At 42.5% G+C, this 27,195-nt stretch overlaps 1 protein-coding gene across 1 annotated transcript in view; it reads left to right on the top strand.

The window, feature by feature from the left end:
- gmds (GDP-mannose 4,6-dehydratase) overlaps positions 1 to 26,775 on the top strand; it is a 180,963-nt gene extending 154,188 nt beyond the window's left edge. Inside the window, exons 10-11 of the mRNA XM_047587442.1 lie at positions 25,363 to 25,431; positions 26,299 to 26,775. Coding sequence (XP_047443398.1) covers positions 25,363 to 25,431; positions 26,299 to 26,361 — 132 coding nt within the window. The 3' untranslated portion in view covers positions 26,362 to 26,775. The remainder of the gene's footprint in view (positions 1 to 25,362; positions 25,432 to 26,298) is intronic.
- Positions 26,776 to 27,195: the final 420 nt, after the last annotated feature.

The following is a 27,195-nucleotide window of genomic DNA, read 5'->3' on the forward strand; positions in this document are numbered from 1 at the left end:
TCAATACATGAGCGATCATCCTTTTGTTTTAGGCATACAAGTTTATTCTTGTGTGGCATAAACATGTGCGTAAAGCGGGAGTGCTACATACCATCGTTGCTGCATGGGCCTGTGTGCCAGAGTATCGACGGCGTGGTGCATTCAGAGAAGAAGAAACAGTAAATTAGTAAAGTTTATCTGTGCGTCGATGCAAAGGAAAGAAAGAAAGAAAGTGCTCAAACTAGTGCTGCTTTTATCTTTTCTCTGATATTACACCCCGTGTAATATCCCTCCGCTGCATCAGATTGCGTTCTAGCTGGTTACTGGTGCAATTGTTCATTGTTTATTAGCAGCAGGTAAACACATATAAAAGTTTCACAGTTCTCTACTCTATGTAAAGGCGATACTTTCAAAAATGAAAGAGTCCTTCATTCAGAGATGAAAGGATACGTGGCGAAATGTGCGCGGCATTCACACCTGTGAGATCTTCAGGAGTTGCCCTGCCTGTTTTTGTATCCAGACTGCAAGTACCAGTCAAAATCTCCCACATCAACCCCCTAAAAATAGCCCTGTTGACATACCACACCTGTATCTGTCAACTGCCTCCCCATGTGAGTGCCTGTGCGCAAGTCCCGATGCTTCCGCCTAGCTTCAGGTGGCTGTCATTCCAGTTGTGAGACGTACGCAACGAACTGGAGCTGCAGTCGGTTGCAGACTCTTAATACGTCATCGGCCCTGTCGTCACTGGATGAGGAGCAGGAGACAATGGCTCCAGTGATCCAGAGGAATAAAGACGCTGGGCGTTGTGGTTACCATTTATGACTGTTGGCATGGGAGTTAACCCACCTGCTGACAAAGGCACACCTGAGTGATCTAGTTTTAAATAATGTTTGGCATTGTCAAGCTTTAATGAGCTTTAAAGGGCAATTCCACTTTTGGATACTCTGTCAGATATTATCGCTGATCTTGAATGCATTCCTCTCCGTGATGAAATGTTGTGACCTGCCTCCACCTCTTCACTGAGTGATCTCATGGTTCTCACAGAAACTCTTCTTTCTCTGAGCTCTCTCTCACACGTGGCTCGGCTGCCTAGAAAATCAGCATTTTTATTGAAAGTCTTGATTACAGCCGAGTGAGAGTGATTCTCTAAGCCCTGATATCTAAACACAGTTTATACAGAAATTCTACAAAATGTGAAAATGAAAAGTGACAAACAATATTGATAGCATCAATCAATCAATCTACAAACAAAGACTGTGAACAAACAAATTGTGCGACACCTGTAAATCTTCTACACACCCAAAGCCGAAATATGGATTCCTTGAATAGCATAATGAACATCGTCTCAGTTTATCAGACTGAGTAGTCACCATAATACTTACCGCTTGTTTTCTTAGCAAAACAAACTCAGTCTTAGGATCTTTGAAGTCTGGCATTAATGCAACCACTTTACACAAGGAATGTTTTGTCCCGAAGCGCCTTTGTGTGCAAATAGTTTTCAGTGTATTTCAAATTTTCTCAGGGTAATATTTATTGTTTCAGAAAGTAAAGTACTTTCTAAAATCAAACTGCAGAAACGGCAGCGGTTCCAGTTCCCAATCATGGTTGTGTGGCTGACTTATTCCTGCATGCAGTACTGTTGTGATAATGACGGAAAAACCTGTTGCTTTGAAAGTTAAATAGCCACTTTTTCTTGCTTTTTTTTTTTTTTTTTTTATACCTCGACCTGAAAGCCTGAGAACCTTGACAGGCACGAAGACAATAGATGCAAATAATGTCTTTTACTAGCGGCCTTTTCCTTTTCCCCAACACAAATACGCCATGAACCCAGGCGTTTGTTAGGATCCACATAACTCTATCTTCTAGTCTAACAATTTCCCGTAACCCCAAAGCTTAATGGTGTACATATTTAGTAAGTACACTCAATCCAATGGATTGGAAACAGTTTTTTCAAACACTTTTTTCAAAATGAGAGTTACTGAAATAAGGTCAACATTGTACATGTTATATCAGTCACAGACACCACACCGCAGATAATAAACAATGTAGAAATAGACACAAAGATAGAGTTAAAAGTCTTTCCTCAAAGCCTTTTTTTTTAGTGGTGCTCTCGTTTGTAAAGTGGCCCAAATTTTTGGATTGGGAGTAGGAAGCTGTTGACCATGTTACAACCACTTTGGTAAAATAAAACGTACCTGGTGTCTTTTGTGGTCGTAGACACAATGTACTTTATGCTTAGGCCTCATTGAAGAAGCAGAGCCGGTTTGGGGTTTCATTTTACTCCATGCAGGCTGTCCAGACCTCATAAATCTACTCCCTGGGTCCTAGTAGCGCTGTCTCCAGCCCAGAGAATGAGTACTTCAGAGTCTCCGATTTAAAGAGAATGATACGAGCTCTGCTGGAGATCCGGTCAAGTGTTGCAGACACCTCTACTCCTCGACCCCACCGGATCTCCTCACCGATCACCGCTCACACCGTCTGATTATTCTAGCGCACGTTAGCATTAGCGTCGGACAAACCCATCCACAAGTGCAGCAACGAGATTGCGGAAACCGCTCTGACACTCTGGCCCCTCTATGGAAGCAAAAGTCTTCATCGCAACAATGAGAAAAACAGGTATGGCCCCGCAAACATGTGCGCTGCTAACATAATGGCTCCTGGCAGCCTGTAACTCATACGCTGTCCCTGTGCCCCAGAGAAGATTTTTAACAGTTGGCTCAGTTTGTTGAGCAATATCTGCTACTTTATGAAGCCTGAAATATGGGGACTATGTCGGCTTCCCGATATTAGGTCCTGATTCTCCTCAGGTGTCCAGTTGAGAGGTTTTTCAAATATAAAAAGAGGCTCTGGAATCCTTCGGCTGTTTGATAGTTTACTAGGAAAGCTGCCACAGTTACAGCATTTTAATCAAACGTTTAAGTTTTAAGTTTTAAGATTCGCTGCCAAATAATGCTCCAATGAAGAAAAACTCTGCTTCCTAAAAGTCTGATTTAAATTACCTGTGCTCTCCGTTCCAAAGCTAGAAAAGTATCTTGCAGGGAAACTACTGGATACGGTTTTGTAATGAGCCAAACGGGCAAAAGTAACACCACTCTAATGAATAAACCAGAAGTCTTTTACTTTTCTTTCAGAGCTGTCACAAAATCCATCAGTCAGAGTCAGTGACCTGACAAGAAAATGGTCCCGCTAAATATGTTGAACTGGATTCACAGATCTGATTTCACCCAGGCTGAGGCGCTGAGGTATTCACCTTCATTTGTCAGTTATCGTTCAGTTAAATATGGTTTTGGACATTCTGGCTCTGTCTGGTCGGCAGGGATAGGGAGGAATGAGCGGCTATTATTATCCTGCTTTACGTCTCTGGCAGCGTAGCGGTGTCAGTCGGAGGTCGGCGGTGGCAGCCAGGGGGCCGCTCGGGCTCCGCTGGCTCTCTGAGGTGCTTCATCTCGGGACCGAGGCAGCGAGACCTCTAACTGAACCGCAGCCATTTGGATGGAGAATCGCTGAGGCAGCAAGCTCAGGCCTTTTTTTCACAGGGTGGAGTTCCCATGCTGTAGTGCAGGTCTTAAAACAAGAGGAGGTGGCGGTCGGCGGCGAGCCAGTTCATGACTTTATCATCATGCAAACATCGTCCCCGCGCTCCGATTCACACATCACGGCCAATTATTTCTTTTTACTCCGCACTTGTTTCTCGGCAGCAGTAGTTAGCACCGACATCTGTGATCAATTTGTGCGATTTATGTGCCAGAAATTAGCCTGTGTTTTAAAAGCAGCATGCGTCTATGTTTCACCCTGTCATATTGGGTGTTGGCAAATGGGCTGAGCTCTAGGATTCCTCAGATTCCTCTCGCTAGAAGCCAGTGATAAGGGGAAATGAGAGGTAAGGAAAGGCCTTAGTGTTCTGACAGCAGTTTGCCGAGTTGATGGATTGAGGTGAATGTTTGAACACCAGACAGACATAAAGAAGCAAATGGCTTTTATGAGCAGCGTGATTTATCCGCTGAACAAGCTTTGTCGAGCTCAGCCGGCTGAATTTATGGCACTTGACACACGAAACGGGCTATCAGGGCAAGAGTTTGGATGTTTGGCAGAGGCCCACTGTACTTTCACACAAAGGAAGCATGAAATATTAGCATTATTTTAAAAGGTTTCCGTATATTAGGGAGGAATTGGGTGTTCTTTTCCAAGATGGTTCACAGTAAAGCCATTGAGTGTCTGGAAAGATCGCTGACAGCCCGGCTCTCTGCTGCTCTGGACGGAAAATGATAGAGAACGATAAAAAGACAAGGTTGCAGAAGTGGCTGCACGTTTTCACTCGTAGCTGAATAGCTGTTGGTGACCGTTTACGCGTTTCAGCCTGTTCCCATAATTATATGCATATTTAAATGTAAGTTTTAATGAACCAAACCAAAAATATATAGAGAAATATATATATATAAATACAATGCAATACTTTTCTTTACATTGGGGCAACTGGCTGCATTGCAAATTAAATTTTTTTAGATTTTTATTTATTTGTAAATTCAGTATAGAAGAAGCATGAACCACCCTAGGACTCACACTGAAACTCCCACAGTCACTCGCTACAGTAGAAGAGTAGAAGACACTCATTATACTGAACATCGAGACATATGTAATCATGACAGATGTGTACAGTAATTGCACATCATGCATCAAAACCCAGAAATAACATTAGCATACAGAAATCTATGCATATATAAGAAATAAAGTACGTGTCACATTGAGACATCAGATACCATTGCAAATTTTCTGCTTTGATTTTCTGTTTTGTAACTTTAGAAATAAAATATGAACAAATGAAAGTCCGTAATTGAAATAGAGGGAGAAAAAACATTTGATTCAGTCTGAAGGTGTTTGCTGCCACAGTTTGCAGATGATCTCTAGAAACTGAGATCTGCATTGACCAGTATACAGCTACAGAAATGGTATTACTACGGTCTCCCAAAGAGTTTTTTTCAGTCAGATGATTAAAATAATGTCTTATTATTCATCTCGACCAATGATGGAGCTGAAAAGACAAAGCAGTTTTCAGTTTTTTTTACCTGTCCCATTCACGATGCTGGGAGGTGTCTAAATGCAAAGAGGGATGGGATGGTATGGGAGGGGACTGATGTGTGGTTACCGTGGTAACAGCAGCTTCCCTCTGCCATTGGGCAGTGAGTTCGTCATCCCTGTGCCCACATTTCCATAGATCCGCTTATCTGACGGTCAGGTCTTTGCTTCCTCTCCGCCTCCACTAAGTCGTCCTCTTTGGAGCTTAAAGTCTTAAATAAGCATCGAATATATTTTAGGGGGTTTGTGTTCTGTGTGGAAGTGAGTGAGAAAATGATCACCTGTCAAGTTCCAGTCACGTTAAGCTCTTTCTCCCGTGTCTCATCGAAAGACAAACTGTAATTAAAAGGGATTATGTACTTGAGAAACCGCAACACGATCAGAAGCAGATTTTGTGTTCAGTCAGGCTGCTCCCATGCTCCGCTCACCAACGCGCACATGTCGGGATTGGGTGCGGTTATCTTCGCTATGGAGGCTATGATTTAAGGGTCTGCTCCGCTGTCAGCCATGTGTATATCACGCTAAGTGGCTTGTTTGACTCTTGTTTTCTTGTGATCGGCCACATGAGTGGAGCAGTTGGGCGGAAGGAGAAGCCACTTGTGAAAAAGAATCTCCCTCCCCTCCATTTACTCATGCAGAAATTCCATTCAGCGATATCTTTAGTGCATTTCAGCTTAGAACAACAGAGGCATATTTGATCAGTGTGTGATCAAATATGAGTGTTTGTTTCTACAAAACCATATCTTCACTGGACCGTGCAAGAGATTGTTTTATCTCCAAGACCAAATTCTTTCTTTCCAAATTTTCTTCAGTTATACAGTATTAGACTCTCATCATCCACAGACCTTGGATATTTTGTGGCGAAGAAGTCCTGTTACTGTCAATCAGCCACTGCAGGAACATGATAAATGTGAGATAAGGTTTTTACTTTTGTTTAGGTTGATCTCTGTGTTCTTTGATGAGAGATCTTGGCTCGAGATAAATTCAGGTTCAGGTGCTTTTAAGGCTTGACAGCAACAGCAATGCTGTTGGTCTAGTACATGTCTGCGCAGCAATATACAAAGCACGTCTGGATGCCGCAGACATGTAGACATCTGTCTAAGGTAAATATTAAGAAATTATAAGGACAATAATATGTTATTGGGATCTTCAGGTGTTAAGAAGCTCCAGGTTATAGTCAAAGCTCATGCAGCTTAAAAAAACAAAGCATTACTTTTACTTCAGGAATCCTAATTGTCTGAATAACTAGTATTACAGCAGAGTGGTTTGGCTTTCCTTGCGGGAGGTCATCAGAGGCTCAGTGTTACCTCACAGTAACCCGATCCCCAGCAGACTTTAACCAGCTATAACACAGACACCACCAGTACAATGACACAAAGAGGCCAGCAGCGCTTCAAACATGCTTTTTGACCATGTCCAGTTCTTTGTGTGAGTCGTCCCTGAGAACAGAGAACTGTCTGTCAAAGTGGGGAGGTGGGGGGGGGCGCTAAAAACGAGTGTTTGTGGGAGGAGATGGAGGGTTTCCGATGGATACCACTCCCTCGCCACGCGTGAACTGATGTCAATTTAGGTGACGGGAGCCTCTAACCCCTGGGAAAGAATCTGTAAGGGGGGAAAAAAGGGACGAGGAGAGCTGAAAAATGGGATTGACCCTTAACCCTCGGAGTCGGTAATGTGATCCCGGTATCTCTATTGTGCAGGGAGGGAGATGGGGAGGAGCGGGTCACCAGGGGAAAGGGAAGGTAGCAACCACGCCGCACTGCTGATTAGAACTTCCTGTGGTCAGCCACACTGCTGCAGCTTGAGGAGACACAAAAAAAGTACACACATATGCACGGAGCCAGATTTCAGACCAGCAGAACACAGAAATACATGTAAGCTCAGACGCTGCAGGAAGAATCGCAGCACAACTCGTGTTATTCTGGGCTGGGCTGCAAAAAAAAAAATACACAAACCGGCCAAATGTTGTGTAATCTGGAGACATGTGCAAATATTGCACAAACTACAACAAAGACTAAAAATACTTGATCTCGGAGATGAAACTTTAGATATTCAAAGTCAACAACCGAAAACATTTTATTCTCTTTACTCTGCGAGGACTTGCACCAAGTGGAAGCACACGGAGGCTTATAATGTTTATTTGAATTTGGAATCATCATTGCAGTGATGGGAGTCTCCTCTGGCTCTTTGGCTGCTTTTGGCTCAGGTGCACTGAGCCAAAAGCTCAAATACAAGTCTCTCTTTAAGCAGTTTCTAGAATCAAGGGACATTTCCCTAAAACCAGCACAGCACAGATTTTAAATCTTTATCTGTATCGTAAATACCTGTAATACCTGTAAAGAATACTGTTCATTTAGCTATAAATGTGTGGAATATTAATATAAATTTGCATTTATTTTTCTTTTTTCAAACATATAGGATTACTCAGATAAAATTATGCTAAACCAAAACACTAGATTCTATTATTTTTTGAGGAAAAAGTTTCCCTTTGTCGAATTGGTCGCAACAAGTCATAACATCATTTTACATTCTGGGTTTAAACAAAAATCCTCACACATCTCGTGATCTATTTCACCAGAGTCATCCTCTGCAGGCAGGTTTGTATCGTTGACGTCTGAGCTGAGCTGATCAAATCAGTAAGAGACGTCAAATCTGGAAGATAACATGACGGAAATAAATCACTGCCTTTGTTCTTTGACTCGCTGCCACTCGTTAGGTTTCACCTACACAGCGTCTATAAAAAAAGAGTTTATTTTCAGTATTGACCTTTATTGTTTTAGCCTAATTAGATTTCAAGAAAATATGAAAATAAGAAGGAGCTTATCTGCAGAGAACAGTCTTTTTAAAGGAGCGCAGGGCGTCACTGATATCAGCCGTCCAAAAGCATGCAAAGCAGCCCGGGACTGTTGCGTCACCGCTAACGTATAAGGATTTGAATACTGTCAGGGGAGGAGAGGATGATTTATTTTTTTGGAGGTACGTCTCTCCTCTTTCCGTCTTCCCCAACTCTACAAAAATGTCCATAATCCTCATGAACTCCAGTTTTCTGTTGTCGTTAGCTTAACTTGTTTGTTAACCTGCAGTGAAAACGCTCTTTAAAGAAGATGATGGATGTGTGTAGCAAACATCCGCCTAATGAGAAGTTAATAAATTTGTCTATAAAAGATGAAATATCGCCTTATTGTTATACTTTAACGTGTGTTGGCTCATACTGGAGAAAGCTGTCTGATAAATACAACCATATGGCAGCACAGCAGCTCATTTCTCTGATATCTCACATGAAGGTGTGTGCGTTTTGTTGCATGCTAATACACCCGATGTTCTCACTCTTCTAGTAGGAAACAACTCAATCAACTTTTACTAGGCTGAGTGGAGAGGTCGGGATCTTGGGGGCAGAAACTCGGCTCTGCAGTGATTTATCGTTTAATTGAGCTGACTCGTTAAAGTTAGCTGTAATTGATGCCATAAAAAAAGACTGGCTGTGAGCCAAACTCTGGGTTGTGTAACGCCACAGGTTTAGCATGCAAACCGACATACCTGAGGATATTAGACTACTCTGAACCCTTTTTTTTTTTTTTTTTTTTTGCTTCTTTTTGTCTCAGTGGTAGTGGAAGGTGCTGAAACTGGGGAAAGTGGAGTGCAGGGCTTTTAACCCCAACGTTTAGTCTGCTCCAACTAGAAAAAGAAAGAGATTGTGGATTGTGTGTGTGTGTGTGTGTGTGAAAGAGAGAGAAAGAGAGTGTGTGTGTCTGGCAGTTTGGTATTTCCTGAAGGAGTTTCCTCCTACCGTCAGAGCGGAACCACCCTGGGCCCCTCGGCAGTCCAACCCACAGACTGACCCGGTACTGATCCCGGAGAGGGAGAGGAACATGGCAGCAGTGTTGAGCCACGGTGGATATGAAGGTGTACAAATATAAAGAAGCATTGATAAAGTTGGTGGCAAACAGAGAGGTAGGCTGTTATTAACGCAGGAACGCTTGGTCCCGCCAAGCCAAGGCACTGTCTCCAGTTCTGCTTCAGGCTGTAGGCAGCTATCCAACCGACTGAGAGTCTTTCAGTTTCCGTGTCACCCGCATTTGAATACTGTGCTTTTATTTGCGCCGTGACGTCTGTGGCTTGATGGATAGGTGTATCCTCAGCACCTTACAGTAATTTGTTGGCCAGCGGAGATAGTGAGGGGAGCACCGAGGAGAGGACCGCAGGGCCAGGATTCCTGCGCTATCAGCAGGCCTCACTCGGCCTGACGAGAGAAACCTGCCAGATGAGGAGGAAAGACGGAGAGTGGGGGGGGGGATGAGGGGGGGCGGGGCGAAACAGTGTTGTTGACAGGATGAGGGAGAGAAGGGTGAGTTATGTCAGCTTGTGTCTTTGCCCCCTAGTCCCAGCTGGTCCTGATTAACCAAAAGTCCTGGGCAGCTACGGGGAACATGGCCGGCGGACTGTAAGACGCACCGAGGCTTCTCGGGAGAGGAGGGGAGGATCTGGGAAGGTTTTCAGACCTCAGCAGGGTGGAACTGGACCTGAGCTTCTGCTGCTCTAGCTTTTGGATAAATGGAAATTGAGCCTTGGGCTTTGCAGAAAAGACTTTGTACTCCAATAAGATAACCAGGATACCCCTTTCTCACACATACTACTATAAAGTTTAATATAACTATTATAAAAGTTTTAAAATATAAATACTATACACAGATCATATATATAACATTATGGACATGGACCGTCTGAGTGTGTCCTGTAGTGTCTCTGTGGATCATCCCTCAGATACTTGATCAGTTTGGGATCTAGTGGATTTAGAGTCCAGGTCAACACCTTGTGCTGCTGTTCATGTTTTTTTTTAGTTGTTTCTAAAGTGTTTTTATGTGTGTGTCTGTGTCGGGCTGCATCCTGATGGGAATGGCTGCTGCCATCATTGAGTATCATTGCTATGAGGCGGGGGGGTCTGGTCTGGTCTGGTCTGGTCTGGTCTGGGTGGGTGCTACATATCTCAGTAACATCCACATGAATGGATGCCAGGTCCAAAAGTTTCCCAGTAGAACAACGAATTGTCAAAAGATGGTCAATGTTGTTTACTTCTCCTGTCAGTGGTCATAATCTTATGGCTGATCACTGTATATGCAGAAAGTGTGATACATATTAGTCTGTGATAGACATGAAATTAGACTAGTTGATGCAGGATTATCATGACTGATAGTCATTCTGTATTTTAAAGGTTGAGTTGGTTATCGATACTGATTTAATTGGATTCAACATCAATATATTTTTGTCAGTTTTAAGACAATTTTACTTGAAACTGAATCTAATCTTGTCATTAGCTCCAGAGATTTGTGGCATTTCCACAATATTTTACTTGCAGTTTCTCATCCTGCATATGGCATATGCTTTTTTATTCTTAAATCCGATCTCCGCTTTATGCTTATTGAGTGACGGCTGCTGCCACTACAGCACAGCACAGCAGCCCTCGGGTGTCTGTTGGTCTGTTGTCTTTATTGTTATCAGCAACAGGAGCAAAAAAAAAAAAACAAAACAAGAAAAACTAAACAAAACATAACAGGAGCCTCACAAAGAGTCTGAGAATCACAGGAAAGGCTGTAAGGAAGGAAAGGAGGAAAGTGAGGCAGAGATGGAGGTTGTTGAGATTTTTAATGTGTTTCTGAGTGTGTGTGTGTGTGTGTCCCATAGAGCGAGAGTGTGTTTATAAATCACAGAGTCAGGCAGTGTGTGTCTTGCAGGGCCGGTGTTTCCTGCAGTGTAATCTGAGTCTCTGGTGGAATGTGTGAACCACATCCGACTCCACTCCACTCGAGCCTTCGACTCACTCAATATCCCACTGTAAACAACACAGGCTCTGCCAGGGTTTCTGGGACGGGACAGGTAGAGTCACCGCTCCCTCCCCCTCCCCCTCCCCCTCCCCCTCACCCCACCACACAAAATAAAACAACAAGAGCACAGGAAATGCTTCAAAATAAAAGCACGTTGCAGTCGTGCAGTCAGGAAAAGCTGGAGCTGGACCCTGATATCAAACTGGGCCTTTCATTCATTCTGTTTTCTGCAGTGAACCTCGACTTTCGGGACCTTCTCACAAGGGGTGTGTGTTTATGTGTGTGTGTGTGTGTGTGTGTGTGTGTGTGTGTGTGTGTGTGTGTGTGTGTGTGTGTGTGTGTGTGTGTGTGTGTGTGTGTGTGTGTGTGTGCGTGTGTGTGTGTGTGTGAGGTTTAGACTAAGAGGTTAATTGTAGTGTGACCTCCCTAATGTCTTTCCCTGGCTTGTTATCTTGATTGGGTAATTAATTCTTCAGTCGCCCCAGTATTCACACACTCGTATGTCACACACACACACTCATATGTGTCACACACTCACAAACACACACACACTCGCTCTTTCGAACCCTCCTGAACTCAAGAGCCTCCACATTCCTGTAACCCTAAGGCTCCTCTGTTGCATTACTTTTCCTTCCTCTCTCCTCCACTCTCACTCTTGCTCAATTTATTATTTCTCTTTCTCATCCACTCGTTCTCTGAGCGTTCTCTGCTCATCTGTCAGTTTTTTGTCCTCCCGTCCACCACCTCCCCCCTCACCGCTTTGCTTTCGACCCAAGAGTCAGATGTCTTAACTTCAGTTAAAGTTGCAGCTCCCAGAAAATGTCCCGCTGACACTTCGGTACAGTTTGGGTTTTTACTCTTGTTACATCAGACATTATTTCTGACTGTAAGTTAATTCCTGAGATGTTGAAATGGAAAACAAAGGAGCAGTAAACACCAACCAGAGACTGTCCAACCAGACTCTCTAAATAATACGTAACCTCTTGAGACCTGGCCTTTTGTTTGGTATGTATTTTTAATTTCTCTATTTCTCTTTATTTGGGATTAGAAGCAGCTAAGAACTGTGGAAACTAAGCGTCGTCTTTGAACAGGAAGTAGTTTTTAGAGGAAATTATGCTCTCATGTGTGGACACAAGGATTATTTCACTCAGAATTAATAATAAAGTCAAACCAATATGTCTGAACGTGGCCGTGCAAAGATAGAATTGCAAGTAATTAAGTCCCAACTTCCTCAATGGAGTATTTGCTAGTTAGTGAAGTTATAGCTCGTTAGAATTGATAGAATTTGCGTGATATATTAAAGTTAATAAACATAAAGTTTCAACTGTAAAATTTGATGAGGTTTGAACCTTTCAAACTTTTGTTACTTGATCAGCTGCAGAATCGATCCATGTTTTCACAGCGACTAGTATCTGGTTATCAGGATAAAAGTCGAAAAGAAGCAGAATAATCTGCCACAACCCTAAAACTTAACATCCCCGTATGAGGACATATGTTCTCAGGAGGTTAAAGATCATCTAAGGATCTATTAGCAAGACGGACCGAATTTAAAACACCAGGTAAAAGTAAGATGTAGTAAATGCCAGTATATTGCAACTTAAACAACTTAAAATGTCCCTTAAAATGAGTCTGATAGATGCTGCAGAGCTTCGTTTGTATTCGTCAGAGTTGGGTCTGGGTATCACTACTGATTCTATTCAGTTCAATATCACTGTATTTAGAGATATTTCAATTTCAGCTGCAGATATGAAAACTAAAACTAATCTTGTCAATGGTTCCAGATATTTGTCGCATTTCCACAACATTGTACCTCTAGTTTCTCCTCTTGCATACGACTTTGCTTTTAAATCCAGACTCAGGGTTTGAGCTTCTGTCGTGTGTGGATGTCCCTCACACCTGGACTCATCTCGTTGCAGGATTTGTAATATGTTATATCGTATTTATGGATAACTGATATTCATTTTATGAATTGATGTCTTTCAAATCAAGATCACTTTGATTCAGAAAAGTGAGTTTTTAAACCCCGTTCTAGTTGAAGCTAATTTTAGACAAGACAATTTCTTGTGTATTTAATTTGAGGTGGCAAGTTGACCTGGAAATGAATTCATATGCAGTTTGAGGTATTTTGCAGTGTACGTACTTTTGTCTACATCTGTGTTACCTGAACTTTTCACTGTGGAACTGGAAGTAAAAGTTACAAACTTATGCGGATGAGAGAGTCTCCACTTAAAAAGTGTAGTAATTTTTTCTTTTGTTAGTTGTTTAGACTATGGCCGTCTAAGCTTTGTATAAAAGGTTATATTGTCAATTAAAAGTGTAGTAAAACTGTTGAGTATTTCTTTATTTTTAAGCATCAAAATTCATAAACCTCCTATAATTTGATTAAACAGCTTTAGTTACTCCTCCTCCCTGTATTTCGCAGCATGCTTGTTTTCTGCATTAGGGAGCTACCACATCCTGTGAGTGGCAGACATCTCTCTGTTTTCCTCCCCAGCTTATCACTCTATCACCAGCCAGCAGACGTAGAAAGAGAGTTAGAGTGTGTGACTTAAAGAAGGAGTGATTCCTCCTGCACACACTCTCAGGTTTGACTCTCCCTGTTTGGGCACGATGAGAACGGCAGATTATTGGAGCTGATAAGAGGAGGAATGCTGCTCGGAGAGGAAACGCCGTCTAAGAGGAGATGTAGCCTATAGAATAGTGTTCCCCTGTCCGGTCCATATGTCATCCAACACCCCCCCACCCCCCAACAACAGCGCTGGTCTTTTCCTCTCCTTCTGTCTCCCTCTGTGCCATAGTGGCAGGATAGAAGTGAGAAGGGAAGGGAACAGGGATTGAAATGCGTTGACCCAAAGCCAGTGGGCATGCCCATTCAAGCCTCCCTCTTCCTCCTGCTCGCCCTCCTTTTACCTATTCCTGTCTTTTCCTGTTGTTTTATTCTTAATATTCAGTCAGTCACGTTAAATTCAGGTGTATTTAGTACGGATAAATTAATATCAGTGAACCCTTTTCACTAGAGCAACTTTCTACTACGATTGCGTTAAACTGGATAAAGAATACAAAAATATATATTTTGGGGATTAATTCCTCGTTAAGAATTTTGTATTTGCCATTTTTAGACAATTACATGTCTGTTTGAAATGTATGAATTAGATTATCTGCGCTTAAGGTATAATTGCTTAGTTGGACATTTAGTTAGGATTACATATCATTCTGTTAAATCTGAATTTGGAATTAAAGGCGTTTGTTGAATTTTACCCGTCTCTTATTATGATGCCTTAAGCTTTAAAGAAAACTTGCAAATGCCTAATTTACAGGAAGTTTTATTTCCTTGTTTTTCTTTTGCTCTGATTGTTTAATTTGGAACAATCATTTCTGTCTCGTTAATTGTCTGAGTCCTTTGGATTAGTCTTGTCACTACCAAATGACCCTGATGTAAATTGCACAGTTGAGTAGACATATAAGACGTCCATTAATGTATATTATTATGATCAGCAAATGTAAAACAATGACAAATACTAGTCTAGAATAATTTGTGGTGGTGCAGTGGTTTGAACCCAGAGTTCATGTGCTTCTTAGGCTTATTGGAAAATGTAAATTGGGACTTTGAATGATGTGTCTTTGCACTGTTCAGATCTTGCCTTTACATCCATCTTGTTAAATCCAATCATAAATGTCTACTTTTACGTACAGGTGAGGATGCATTTGAGTGATCTGATCTCACACCACATTTGGAGGCGTGAACATATGGGTTAGGGAAGTCCTGGGTTATGCACCGCATTGTTAGCTGGGGGCAGGAAGGCTCTGCATCAACTGCACTCGCTGGTGGTATCTGGGGACAGAACGTGTCTGGACTAAATTTGCATGAAGGCATTAGTACTAGATTAAGTTTGACAGCCCTAATGCAGTTGTATACTTGAAATAGTTTTCTTTACATTTTCATATCAAAAGGAGAAGGATGCAATTGGAAAAATTTGGTCAAAGATTGTTTGATTCAGACCAAACACGAGGCCAAATTGAAACCAAACAAATATGAAAATACACAGCTTGACTGAAAAATGAAACTGTACACACTATTTGAACGGCTTTGATCACATTGTTTACCAAACTCCTCCATCCAAGGCGTGCGATTATAGCTTACATGTGACAAAAAAAAAGTCCAAGTGTTCCTGTTATTCCGGAGAAAATCTGACTCGATACACAAGATGAGGAATGGTTGGTGAGAGTCAGGGAGGAGGAGGAGGAGGAGGTGGGAGATTGTGGGAGCGTTTGTGTGTTCAAAGAGCAGCTGAGGTGAAAAACTTGGGACGGGGAGAAGAAAAGAGCAAGAGACTAATAAATACTGTGTTGGGAACTGAGAATTTCAGGCCCCCCCCCTCCCTCACCTAACCCCAACACAACCGAGAGCTCAGCCAGGGCCTAAATCAGATCACTTTTATATCACTGGATCAGATCGCTGTGTGTGCACCAAATACTTCAGCCACAACCCACCAGTCCAGTCCATCTCTCTCCATCTTAGCTCACATCCACCTCACTTTCACGTTTTTGAAAGTTTTTTGGTGTTGGCTCCCTAAAGCATCAATTCAGAAAACTCTTTGAGGGGTTAATACCCACTCAGATAGTTCGTACATAGTTTAAATATATTAAAAAAGGCTAACAAAAAAGGGATTCGTTCATTACCAATATCACCAAAGGGATGTGGACGTTGCCTGGGACTTTCATAGATATTTCATAGATATTTCATAGATACAGTTTCCACAGTCTATTTGTAAAGAGCACATTACCACCACCAGCCTCTCCTCGAGGTAAAGGTTTGAGGAACTTTGTTGTCGTCTGAAACTTGAAACTAGTTGTTGGGTACCGGTCTACTTCAGAAAGACAAGGTTTGTAAGGAAAAATAGAAAAAAGATCGGTACTTCCTCTAAAGTTTACTGAAGTTCGCGCAGTCCTTGTAAAGTCAGCAGACGGAGCAAGAAACACAAGTTAGACGGTCAGACAGGTTTTACATCCACCTACTGGTTCCCAGGGATGAACATGATTGGCAAAACAGACTTCCTGGTTCAGCTGAAACCTACGAGTTCGCCCATTTGATGAGGGATCTCGTCAACAGCTCAATTTCTTTAAGATAAGGTTAAGATTTCTAGGTTTTTGGGATAAGTAGGACCTAAGAAGTTTAAAAAATAAGCATCATCTTTGAACTGGAAGTAGGTTTTGAAACAAATTAGGTGGACGCAAGGGTTATTTCACTGCATATTACAATTTAAGTCACCAATGTGAACCAAAATATAAAACCGTTTATTTTAATGCAAAAGCAAATGAGTACCTGCGAATCTGTTAAATTTGCATCTCATATCAAACTACAAAGGTTAATAAGCATAAATTATCAAGTGCATTGACTCTTCACTACCAGTACATGGCAAGTAAAAATGTGTCCTTATGAGGACAACAGGTCTAAATGAAGCAGATAAAGCGCACTATGGTTTAGGTTGTTGTTTTTTTTATTTTATTTTTTATTTTTTATTTTTTTGTTCCCCCTTTGAGAAATCTTTAATGAGATCTGTATGAGATGAAGATGACAAGCCTAGAAAAGGAAGCAAACCAAAACCAAAAATAATTTTGATTTGTTGTTATGAGCTCAGTGGCTTTCAATTACTTCTGTCCAATTACATTTTAGTTGTTAAACGGTTGTTTTAAGACATAGTCAGTGTTGGAGCATCTTCAGGACACATTTTGGGGCCATGATTCAGGAGAAGCCTTGTAGTTTGTAGCTCTTCCCAGCTTCATAGCCAATGCAAACTACTGCCACCTGTTGCTATGAAGAGTTAAGGATGAGACGTATATTGTGCTGTGTAGCTGCTAGCTGTCGTCTGTGTGGTGTGTTCAGGTGCAACTTTTCGGTCCAGGCACAGGTGATGGCGACATGAGTCAACGTCACTGTCGGCCTTTGTTGTCCGGTAGTTCTTCGATGTCTTTTCGATGTCTGATGAGGGACTTTGGTTCTGGAGGACATTTTGCTCCTCTAATTACTTGTTTGCTTCTGTTTATGGTTATAGTTTGCTAATATTTTAAAGCCAAACTATAAAAAATAAGCCCAGACTTTGTGTCAGCGTTGACAGAAACAAGAAGCTCCTCAACAATCATTATCTCCCCCGAAACACTGAGGCTGGGTGTCAAAGCTTAGACAGACCCCTGAGTGCTTCACTGTAAGATTACACAACAATTAAGATAAGACTGGAAGACATTTTCCTCTCCGTCTCTCCCCCTCCTGCTCGCTCTTTCTTTCTATTTGTGGTATGATTGTAAAGAATGTTGTTTAAAGAAGGAAAATTATGGTCTCCTTTGATGTCCTGTGAAATATGAAACACCCACGGGCTGATAGACACGCCGAACATCCACCACCCTCGCACACAGAGAGGCAGCACAAAGCGCTGCTTCACCCGAAACTTACTCACACAAACGAGCAAACAGACTAAACACACATTTCCCTTTTCGCTGGAAATTACTTAACTGCACACTTTCATGTTGACTTCGGCAAAATTGAACAGTCACCTGAGTCTCACCAACCAACCAACCCACCAACCCACTTTTCCCCCCCTCCCTCCCTCCTTCCCTCCATCTCTCACTTTCTCAGTCTGCAGCTTTCTGCTGACTCCAGGAATTATGATCTGTTTCCCGTCCACAGGAATAATAGAATACAGGAGGAAGGGGGGGTCGACAGCAGCAGCAGCAGCAGCAGCTCTGTGGAACAGTAGTGAGGAGTCCAGCTCCACTGTGGTTATATTCTGTGTGTGTGTGTCTGCAAATGCATTTAGATCCAGATGTGCGAATGTGTGATGCTTTTTTTTTTTTTCTCCCCTCTTTTATTTCAATAAACTTCACACATTAAAAGATTATACTTGGACGCAGAGAAACGCAAATTTTAACTCTGATTATGGGTTCATAAATCTGCGCCTCCCTCCTTTCCCGTTATCTAGACAGTAAACGCCTCACGTATACAAGCAGGCGGGGGGCAGGAGGGGGGGGGGGGGGCGGGCGGCGGATCCCTCTCCACCAGAGTCTCTGGGCACTTAACGCTATCGGCAGTGAGATCCAGCCACACAGTGCGTTTGGAGTGTGTGTGGAGTGTGTCCTCAGCAGCGTAAATATTTATCACACGGCTACCCCAGGAATTTTAATGAGCCCTGATGGAGAGCAATCAACGCAGCCGAGCGGCCGGAGAAAGAGACGGGAGAGGCGTAAAGTGACAGCTTCTGATGTGATGTTTGGGCTTTTTTATAAAATATCAAAGTGACTTTTACTGTTTTCCTGTGGAGATTCACACTTTCCTGCGTCTCAGCTAATTGTTTCCCGTTGGATTTTTTTTTTTTAATATTTGTGTGTTTGGGGTTTTTGCACCGGTCCATCTGTAAATCTGTGTGTGTCTGTGTGTGTGTAGCGTACACAGTCATCAAGGCGACAGGGCCACCCCTTAGAGGTCACTTAACACATTTCGTGCAGGCCAAGCTGCACGGGGAGCCAGGGAAGGAAACCTGAGCTGTAACTCACACAGCGACTCTCTCTTGCAGAGACACACACACACACACACACATAAAAAGAGACACACTGGACCTGACCTTTGACTCCTGGCTGGGAGTGGCTAATAACTGTCTTGGATTCCTAAAGACAGAGGCGCTCGCGGTTCGTTTTAAAATTAACGGCAGCGATGATGATTTGCATTGCCACACAGGGGCACACATCAGACGCACAGATTTATGTCGCTGGATGTTTTAGAAGATGCCAAATGAATTAGGATAAATCTAAAGGAAGGTGCGAACATAAAAATAAAATATATATGTCTGTCACTCTATATTATATATATTATATACTATATTCTGTTGCAGTAGGTTTTCTTTTTCGGCCTGAAAACAGCCAAAGTTGAAGTACGTGACAAGATTTGTTTATTTGTTTAAAATTTAAAAAAAGATTTAATATCTTTAAAAAAAAACTTGAAATTGTCCCTCAGTTAATTTGTTAGATTTAATCGCTGTTATTGGATTCCATAAAAAAATAAATAAGGGATATTTATTTTTGTTCCCTATTCACAAACAGAAGTGTGATTACTGTTGACGAAAAGAAAATTAGGATTTGTGCGACTTCCTTTTTTCTATCTTGGTAATAAAAAAAAAACCCTTAAAGTCCACTCAAATATAACTCGAGCCATAATTAAATATGTTACAAACTAAGCTGCGTATCCAAGATTGCGATGTACCGCAACTGTAATAATTCATAAATGTTTTGTTTTTAAAAGACAGCTAATGTAGACCACATTATCACACGACTCTCTAATTTCATCCCTCCCTCCGGCCTCACTTCCCTCCGGCTGAATGAAACTGGGGGCCTTTTGTGCTTTAAAGGAAGTGAGAAGTTGAGGCGATGCTGGCGGAGGTGCGTTAGAAATTGACCAGTGACAGATTTGTGACTGTAGAATCAAGCAGCGCTCTGTCTTTTTTCTTTTTCTTTTGGCTTTTCCACCTGCACACACACACTCACGAGAGCTCACACACCTGCTCCCACCGTGAACACATCAGCCTCCACGTCCCCGCGGACGGACGGACGGACGGACGGACGGGCGGGCGGGCGCCGTCAAGGCTTTCGTCCTCCTCATCCCGCCTTCGTGTCTCCATCATTGCCCGGAGTGGAGCAGTTCATCCTGGGGTGTATAAAAAGCCCAGGATCGGGGGGTTGAGTTCTTCCATCACAATCCCCGGCAAGGTCAAAGATCAGAACATCTGGGTCTGGTTGGAACATCTGGGTCTGCTGGGGGACGCAGGGACCGTGGGCTCGGGACTCTCGCAGAGTTCTCGCCGCTTTATCTGGTTCTCTTTGAAGTCTCTGTATTCGCAGCCTTGTGTCCACTACTGTACGAATTCCAGAGACGCTACTGGACTTCCAAAACCACATCATAGTTTCCCAGCATGCAACCCTCAAAGAGAGGAGAGAGGAAAAGGGAGCGGAGGGAGGGGTCACTTTCTGGAGGATCTTTGATCTGTCTCCGGTAAGTGGGTAGGTTAGCGCTCAGAAGAAAAATAAAATACAGTCGAGGGATAGTTAGCGTTTTTACTTCGTATCCTTCCGCTCGTATATGTTGTTGTAGGTGCTTGCGTGTGTGCGCGCTCACACGTTTGTGCGTGTTTGTGTGCGTCCTCATGCGTGGGGAGGTCAGCGCCAGTGTGTTGCATGATTTATTGAAAGGCCCTGCAATGATACCAGAATTCCTTTGCGTTAAATGCCTGCCTCTGAGTGCCTTTTATTGCCTGTGTGCTTTATGGACCATGATCACACTCTATTTGTCTCTCGCTTTTTACATTTCTGAGGATTATTTTTATGGTTTCGTCTTTATTAGAGTGGATAGTACCAGGAAACGGAGAAGGAGGAAAAAAAAATAAAGACAGGGCGTTGCAGATTTTTCTAGATTGTGCACCATTGTGTCGTGAAAGATGATAATAGTTGACTTTTTAAAAAACAAACACCAGTTCTGCTGAATTTAAAAGTGAACTCGAACAATGACGGGGATTTTTTACTTCCCACTGACAACACTGAGTCACTGGAATGGGCATGAAAAGGATAGTAGTTGGATTATATGAGTTTTAAACCATGATTCATCGTAAAGTGAAAAGCCCCAAACTGCATCTGTGACAGAGTACAAGGAAGAAGTCAACGTGTCACATTCATCCGGCTGAAAAACAAATTACTGATAATGCCGAGGTTTTCACTGCATAGTTAATATACAGATGCAAATGTATAAATATTTCTAGTGCTATAACTCAACACTGTTGAGAAGCAGATGAGGAGATTATTTGAACAGTTTCTTTGAACTCGGCCTTTTTAATTCTTACTGTTTTACTGGTTTTAGTCTATGTGACGGAAAAATAATCTACTCCTTTGTTGAGACATTCACTTTCCTGCCGACTTGTATCATGGTCTCATACACTCAAAAGTTCTCAAACAGCATCTGTCTCCTCTGGTATAGTTGGTCAAGATAATGAAGCTTTAGTCCAAGTTCTACCAGAACTACCTCAGGATAAAAACGAGATGCAAAGCTTGAGAACATGGAGTGGACCATGGCTCAGTCTCTAGACTTTAACCCCACGGAGCTGGTTTGGGATGAACAAGAGACACATTTCTGGGAACTTCTGCAACAAAATTGGGAAGAAAAATATTTGATTTCCATTTTAGAAAGAAAGAAAGAAGTGTGTTCACATGTTAAATCAGATGAAGATGGTTACTGTGATGAGTCCAAAGTTTGGAATAGATTTTTGGTCGCATATTGATTCCATGAGCCTCTTATTTGTTTATTTGGTCTATTCATTCATTTCAGTGTAAAATTAGACATTAAACTGCTACATTTCAATAAAAAAAGAAAGAAACATTGGAATCTTCTGAAACTTTTGACTGGGGGCGGATCAAATCCTCATTTAATCTGTAAAATGTGCCTAATGCTCAGAGATTGAGGGGCGCATTTTGTCACGGCTAATTTTAAGCTCTCTTCGACCTGTTTTTGTTATTATCACTGCTACATATTTTCAGACTCGGGCAGCGCGCTGCTTTAAACAGGATGTACCAAAAATGTTGGGTTTGGTTCCAAATCGGATCCATATGCAGATTATATTGTGCCCCCATCTGTTAGTAGTTCGTGTTGAATTATTCGCTACATGCTCTGTTTGGGGTGAGTTCACTCGGCCGCGGAACGCTCTTGTTAGCAGATCAGCTTTTATTTCACCAAGCAGCGGTCGTCTGCGCGCAGATCCGCGAGGGTGAGGTTTTCTGTCACCTGCAGAAATCCTGGTTGAGAAAGACCAGACGTTGGATTAACTTCCTGGATGCTGAACCGTGTGGTTGTGTGCTAAGAAGCCAGACTTAGCAGAGACGAATCTGATTTCAACAGATGTTCTCTTGCCAGTCTTACATGGAGGTTTTTGGGGGATGACAAAGATGGTGACAGATGATGATTATAATAAAAGACACAGCTCTTGGTCTTGTGTATTGTTTGGATTTTTTTGGGATATTGATGCCACTAATTGACCCCAGAGTTTCGGTTTTGATGAGTTTTCATTGCTTTACATGTCGTTTACAGTCAATGTGTCAAAGAAGTTACTCATTCAAGTATTCACAGTACTCGCTTCACTGAGGGGCTTCCACTGTGTGTGCTGAGTCTCATTACATGTCGCTTTAAAGCAATTAAGTTTGACAACAGTATCAAATTCAGAACAGAAAGAGGAAGAGGGGAAAAGAAGTGGTAAGAAATGCAGATAGTAATGTTTTATAATCATGCTAAATAGCAACTGAATGACGCTACTCTAGTTATAACTACGGAGAAGCGACATTTGATTCCATTACCATCCACTAGCATCACATCGTTCCATTTGTTCTTTTGACGAGGGCTCCAATAAAGTCACAGCCTCCCATGTCATTATCCTGCAAAACTCAGTCAACTTCAGATCACTGAAGTGATGATACACCACTAGAATAAAGAGTTTTCCATGTCCGACCATTACATGCGTCAAGAAAACCATCTGTATCATTGTTCTCAGCTCGGCTAGTTTGAACTCCTACCAAAGTAAGAAGAGCGTTGGTGAATTTTGTGACATACGCCGACCTCAACAATGTACTGTTGCTTTCGGATTTAGAGTCCTACCTTATCCTCGGTCTGTCGTCGTCGTCTCCTCCTTTCAGTCGCGGTGCCATCCTGCATTTCTTCTGCTACGCTGCAGATCCGAGTTCATTTCAGTTAATGTGAACTACATGCGCACGCAGACAGAAACCAAACAAAAGGTTTTATTTTCATTTCTCTACAGCTGGCCAAATTTCTTGCATTTGTTTTCTTTCCCCTTTTTTGGCATCCTCTCCCTGACGGGCTCACGTCAGACAGGACCTGCCCTCGTTAGCAATAAAGGGCATCGAGCCCGGCGCGACCGTGCCATGTAAATCTTAACCAAGGTGTAGCGGCTGCTCATAACTGTCGGCCTATCGCTCGACTTCAGACCAGCGTTCGTGACGAGACCGGTCAGTGTTTCTTTTATGCCAGCTATGAAACGCTCTCCCATTACAAACCCTAATCAATATAATTATGAAGCAAGTGGATTATTTAATGTAATTGTGGAGTAAGTCACCCTATAATAATTACATTCAGCTCCATGATGAATTATGTCTCATTGCTGTAGGTAATTAGTCTGAAAATGTTTCCAGTTATGGCTCGAGAGCCAAAAAAGTGGTGGTTGAGTAATGTACAGAGCTGCTGCACATGAGAAAGAGCTGTTTGTCCTGCTGTTACAGGAGAAAATGGCCTTTCATCCGCCTGCTGGGCTGTGTGAGCGTGTAGACAGCGTGAGGTTAAAAATAAAAGAGACTGCTCACCTGGAACTGAACCGGCGATTCAGCTCAGGCCGCGTAATTTTAAACTGAAACGGTGTCGAGGGCAGAATCAGCCTGTACTTGTTCTCTCCGTGTGTGTTCAGTGTTCTTGCCTTTTGTGTGTAATCAGAAGAGTGTGATTAAGCGCCGTCGAGCCTCTCTTGAGATGTGGGTCCCTGCTCTCTAAAAGCCTGAACTATGCCAGCGCTGCTGTGTGCGTTCCTCTGTAATAAGATCAGACAGAAAAAAGACGTTTACAAGAGGTTCAGCAGCAGATTAAAAAAAAATAAAAAACACACAGCACCGAGTTGTTTTCTGATAGTTCATGTTGATTCATATATTAAACTCCAGCCTGCTCAAGTGTTTCACACAAAAGTAACCCTCCGACTTTGTGCCGGCTCTGTGGGAAAAGAGCCTCTCCTGTTTAAACACGACGTTGCCCCCATGCACAAAGCCAGGCCCGTAAAGAAAAGGTTTTCGATGTGGAGGAACCTCTGTCCTCAAACCCCGTCGTCGGGATGAACCGTGAGCCAGGACTCATCGCCCACACTCACGTGTTTGTTGCTGAACGAGGACAAATCCCTGCAGGTTCCAAAATCTGGTGGAAAGACGAAAAAACTAGACGACAGGAGGCAAACTTCACTTCTGGTTGGTGCAGGAGTTGTCTTCCTAAGAGACAGTCATCATTTTAAGCTTCTTTAGACTCAGACCAACAAATACCCTACATGTGTCCTCGCCTAAAAGTCAGGGCCCAGCTCTTCTTCTCTTCCTGATTGCATCATTACATGACGCGCAGTGTGTGTGCACACATGCTGGATCTTGTCTGCTGAATCCCGTCCAGCTTGTGCATGCGTTATTTCTTTTGCAGCACTTTGTGCATTTACTCCTAAATCTCTATTTTAATCAGCTCATATCAGTGCACTGGAAACTGGGCAGTTGTAGAAAAGCGAGAGCCCAAAATAAATAAAAAAAAAATTTGGAATTGATTAAAAAAAATAAATGAAAATGCTTGTTAAAGATGTCGATATAATCTCCTGACTATGCAGGTGATGTAGTAGAAACAAATTCCAGCCAAAAATGTGGTAGTTTGTCTACATACTTTTGGCTGTGTAGCTTTATTATCAGAGCCTCTGTACAGAGCACTTTTTTCTTTTCTTTTCTTTTTTTGAGAAAACACACCAGCAGTGACTGTTAAATAACATAAAAATAATAAGTCTTTGTTGTCCTCTCCCCGGATAAGTTTTCCATCTCCACTAGCGTCCAGATTAGGAGAATGACCGAATCAATTAAAAGGAAAGAAAATCCTCTCAGGTTTCCTCGCTCTGTTTTTGTCAAACACGAGACGTTTCCCGACGCAAATGTGCACGACTGATGTTGGACGCGTGAGAAATCCGCAGAAATCTAGAGGTGGAAGTAGAAGTTAGAGCTCGAGAGAAAGAGAGGAAGCTTTAAAAACACACACAAGACGTACAGAGCGAGAGTTTTTTTTTTTTTTTCTTTTCTGTCTCTTTGGTGGTCTGAAGCAGGGTCTCACTGGATCTTGAACCCAGTGCAAAACACAACAGGAGGGAAAATGAGTAAGGGAAGGAGGGGGAGTGTGTGTGTGTGTGGGGTGGAGGGAGGGTGGGGGGGTCCTGGGCTGAGGGCTGAGGGTGGGGGGGGGGGGGTGGTGGTTGGGAGGGGGGGGTTACACCACCAGAGTCCCACAATTCATCATGCTCTGGCACCGACGGGGGCTGTCTGGACAGATCGGAGGTGGGGAGCCGAGAGGGGGATTGATGGCCAGCGAGACTCCGTGACCTCCTTTTTCCCCAGGAGAGGAGATAATGTGTGTGTGTGTGTGTGTGTGCGTGTGTGTGTGTGTGTGAGAGAGTGAGTATAATCATCACCCTTCATCCCCGTTGAAAACATCGAGTTTGGACATCGGGTTGAATCCCGTACGTCTTCATATCAGGACGACACATCGGCTGCAGCCTTCTCCTTCCTCATCGCCGTCAGATCAGACATGACAGCTGATTTGTTTTTCTTCCCCCACCCACCCCTCCACCCCCACCTCCTCCTCCTCCCCCCTTCAAACCTCCCTCCTTTTCTCCCCAAACAGGAGTACCTGCAAGGTGACAGCACCAAAGCGTATCAGAAGCTGGGTTGGAAGCCAAAGGTGACTTTTGAGGTAAATAAATTTAGAGTTTTCAACGGAGACGTGAAATGTAAAGTAATAACAGAGAGAAGGACGTCTGGAGGAGAAAGATCATATCACAGCAACGCTCATACACCGAGGAATGTTTTTGCACCCTTATAAGGATATTTAGTGTTGTTGTGTAACACTGAATCATTACCATCATGTTTAACATGAGAAATAGGGACGTACGTGTTTATATTCCCTGCATTTCATCCATCTGTAGGAAGCACAAGCTCCAATAAAATACTGTAGACGAATAAATAAATATACCAAAAGTCCAATATTTCCATGATATTTGCTCATTTTTAAAACTAAAATACAAGCTAATGCTGAACCCGCTGTCATTTGATCTGAGAAAACAAACTTTTTGCAGCTATGTAAATAAAAATAGCTTCAAGGCATCACTTCAGAAAACTACATTCAACATGGTGGTGCAGTCCTGAAGTCTGCGTAGAGAATGAAATGAGTCGAGCTGTTTGTTTCTTGTCATCTGAGTTTAAATGTTTCATGATCGTCGGCCGCTCAGACACTTTCCCAACAGTGAAGTTAATCAGGAGACGAGAGGAAAAACAAGCTGAAATTTGATGCCACATTTCTTTGGTTTAACGCGTTTCACTCAATGTTTGGGGAAAAAAAAATACTGAGCTCAGATCTGCAAAATATGAGTCAATAAATAAGCGACTGACTGTTGAACGCGGCTCAAATACATGTATTTATTCAGGCCCCGCTTTATTTTTTACAGTCACAGCTTCCGTTTGTTGTATTTTTATTTAGAGATTTATGTGATTGCGGTTTTGCTGCTTAAGATACGATCTGCTTCGCTTCCTGTTTTCACATCTGATGGCGTCTCTTCTGCAGGAGCTGGTCAAGGAGATGGTGGACGCAGACGTGGCACTGATGAAGCAGAATCCAAACGCCTGAGGTCCAGTCAGTCCCTCCATCCAGGACCGAGGACATTTTAGTAGCACTCCAGTCTCCTGCCACTGAGGCAGAGCCCATGATGTGTTTTTTTTTACCTTTAACTTTTCAGAAGGAAAATAACTGTCTTTGATTTCTTTTGATTTTGCCTTTGATTATAGAGTCCATTCTCCTTTTTTTTTTTTTTTTTTTATGTTGTGATATACAACGAATGCCTTTTTACATTTAAATGCTGATCGTGTCATTATTTGTATAGGTGGAAATGGTTTATTTATATGTGTATTTTCTTTTTAATCAAGTTGAAATTCATTCTTTCAGGGGGAATAATACATAAATAAATCAAATGAATGAAGATTTTATCTTTTATTAAAATGATGAAATGAGCTTTTGGTACAATAAAAGCAGATCTTTTAACAAGTGGGTTTTTTGTTTGTTCTCTGCTGCTTATCATCATCATTATTATCATTATTATTATCAGGTGGAAGCTGGTTGATAAATGGTTGTGTGTTTGTTTGTATGTTTTTTGTTTGGTTTTATCTTTTTTAGGTCAGTGAAAGGAAACGTGAGGAGCAGGAATCCTTGGCCAGGTGTTGAAGGCAGGTATGTGTGTGTCGGTGTGTGTGCGCACTGATGGATCCTCAGGTTGTTCACAGGTCGGCTGCCTCCTGTCTGCTCCAGCTTTCCAGGATTTTATTAGTGAGTACACTGCCTCTTTTATTTCTTGGGAAGTTAAACTTCTCGGGGTCCCGCTCTCAAACGCCTGTCGCACTGAGCTCGTACGTGGTCGTGATATTAGTCCCTGGGTTTTATTATCCACTGCCATGTTACAGGACTTTC

Source organism: Mugil cephalus, chromosome 6 (genome assembly GCF_022458985.1).
Source record: "Mugil cephalus isolate CIBA_MC_2020 chromosome 6, CIBA_Mcephalus_1.1, whole genome shotgun sequence".
NCBI classification, from domain to species: Eukaryota; Metazoa; Chordata; class Actinopteri; order Mugiliformes; family Mugilidae; genus Mugil; species Mugil cephalus.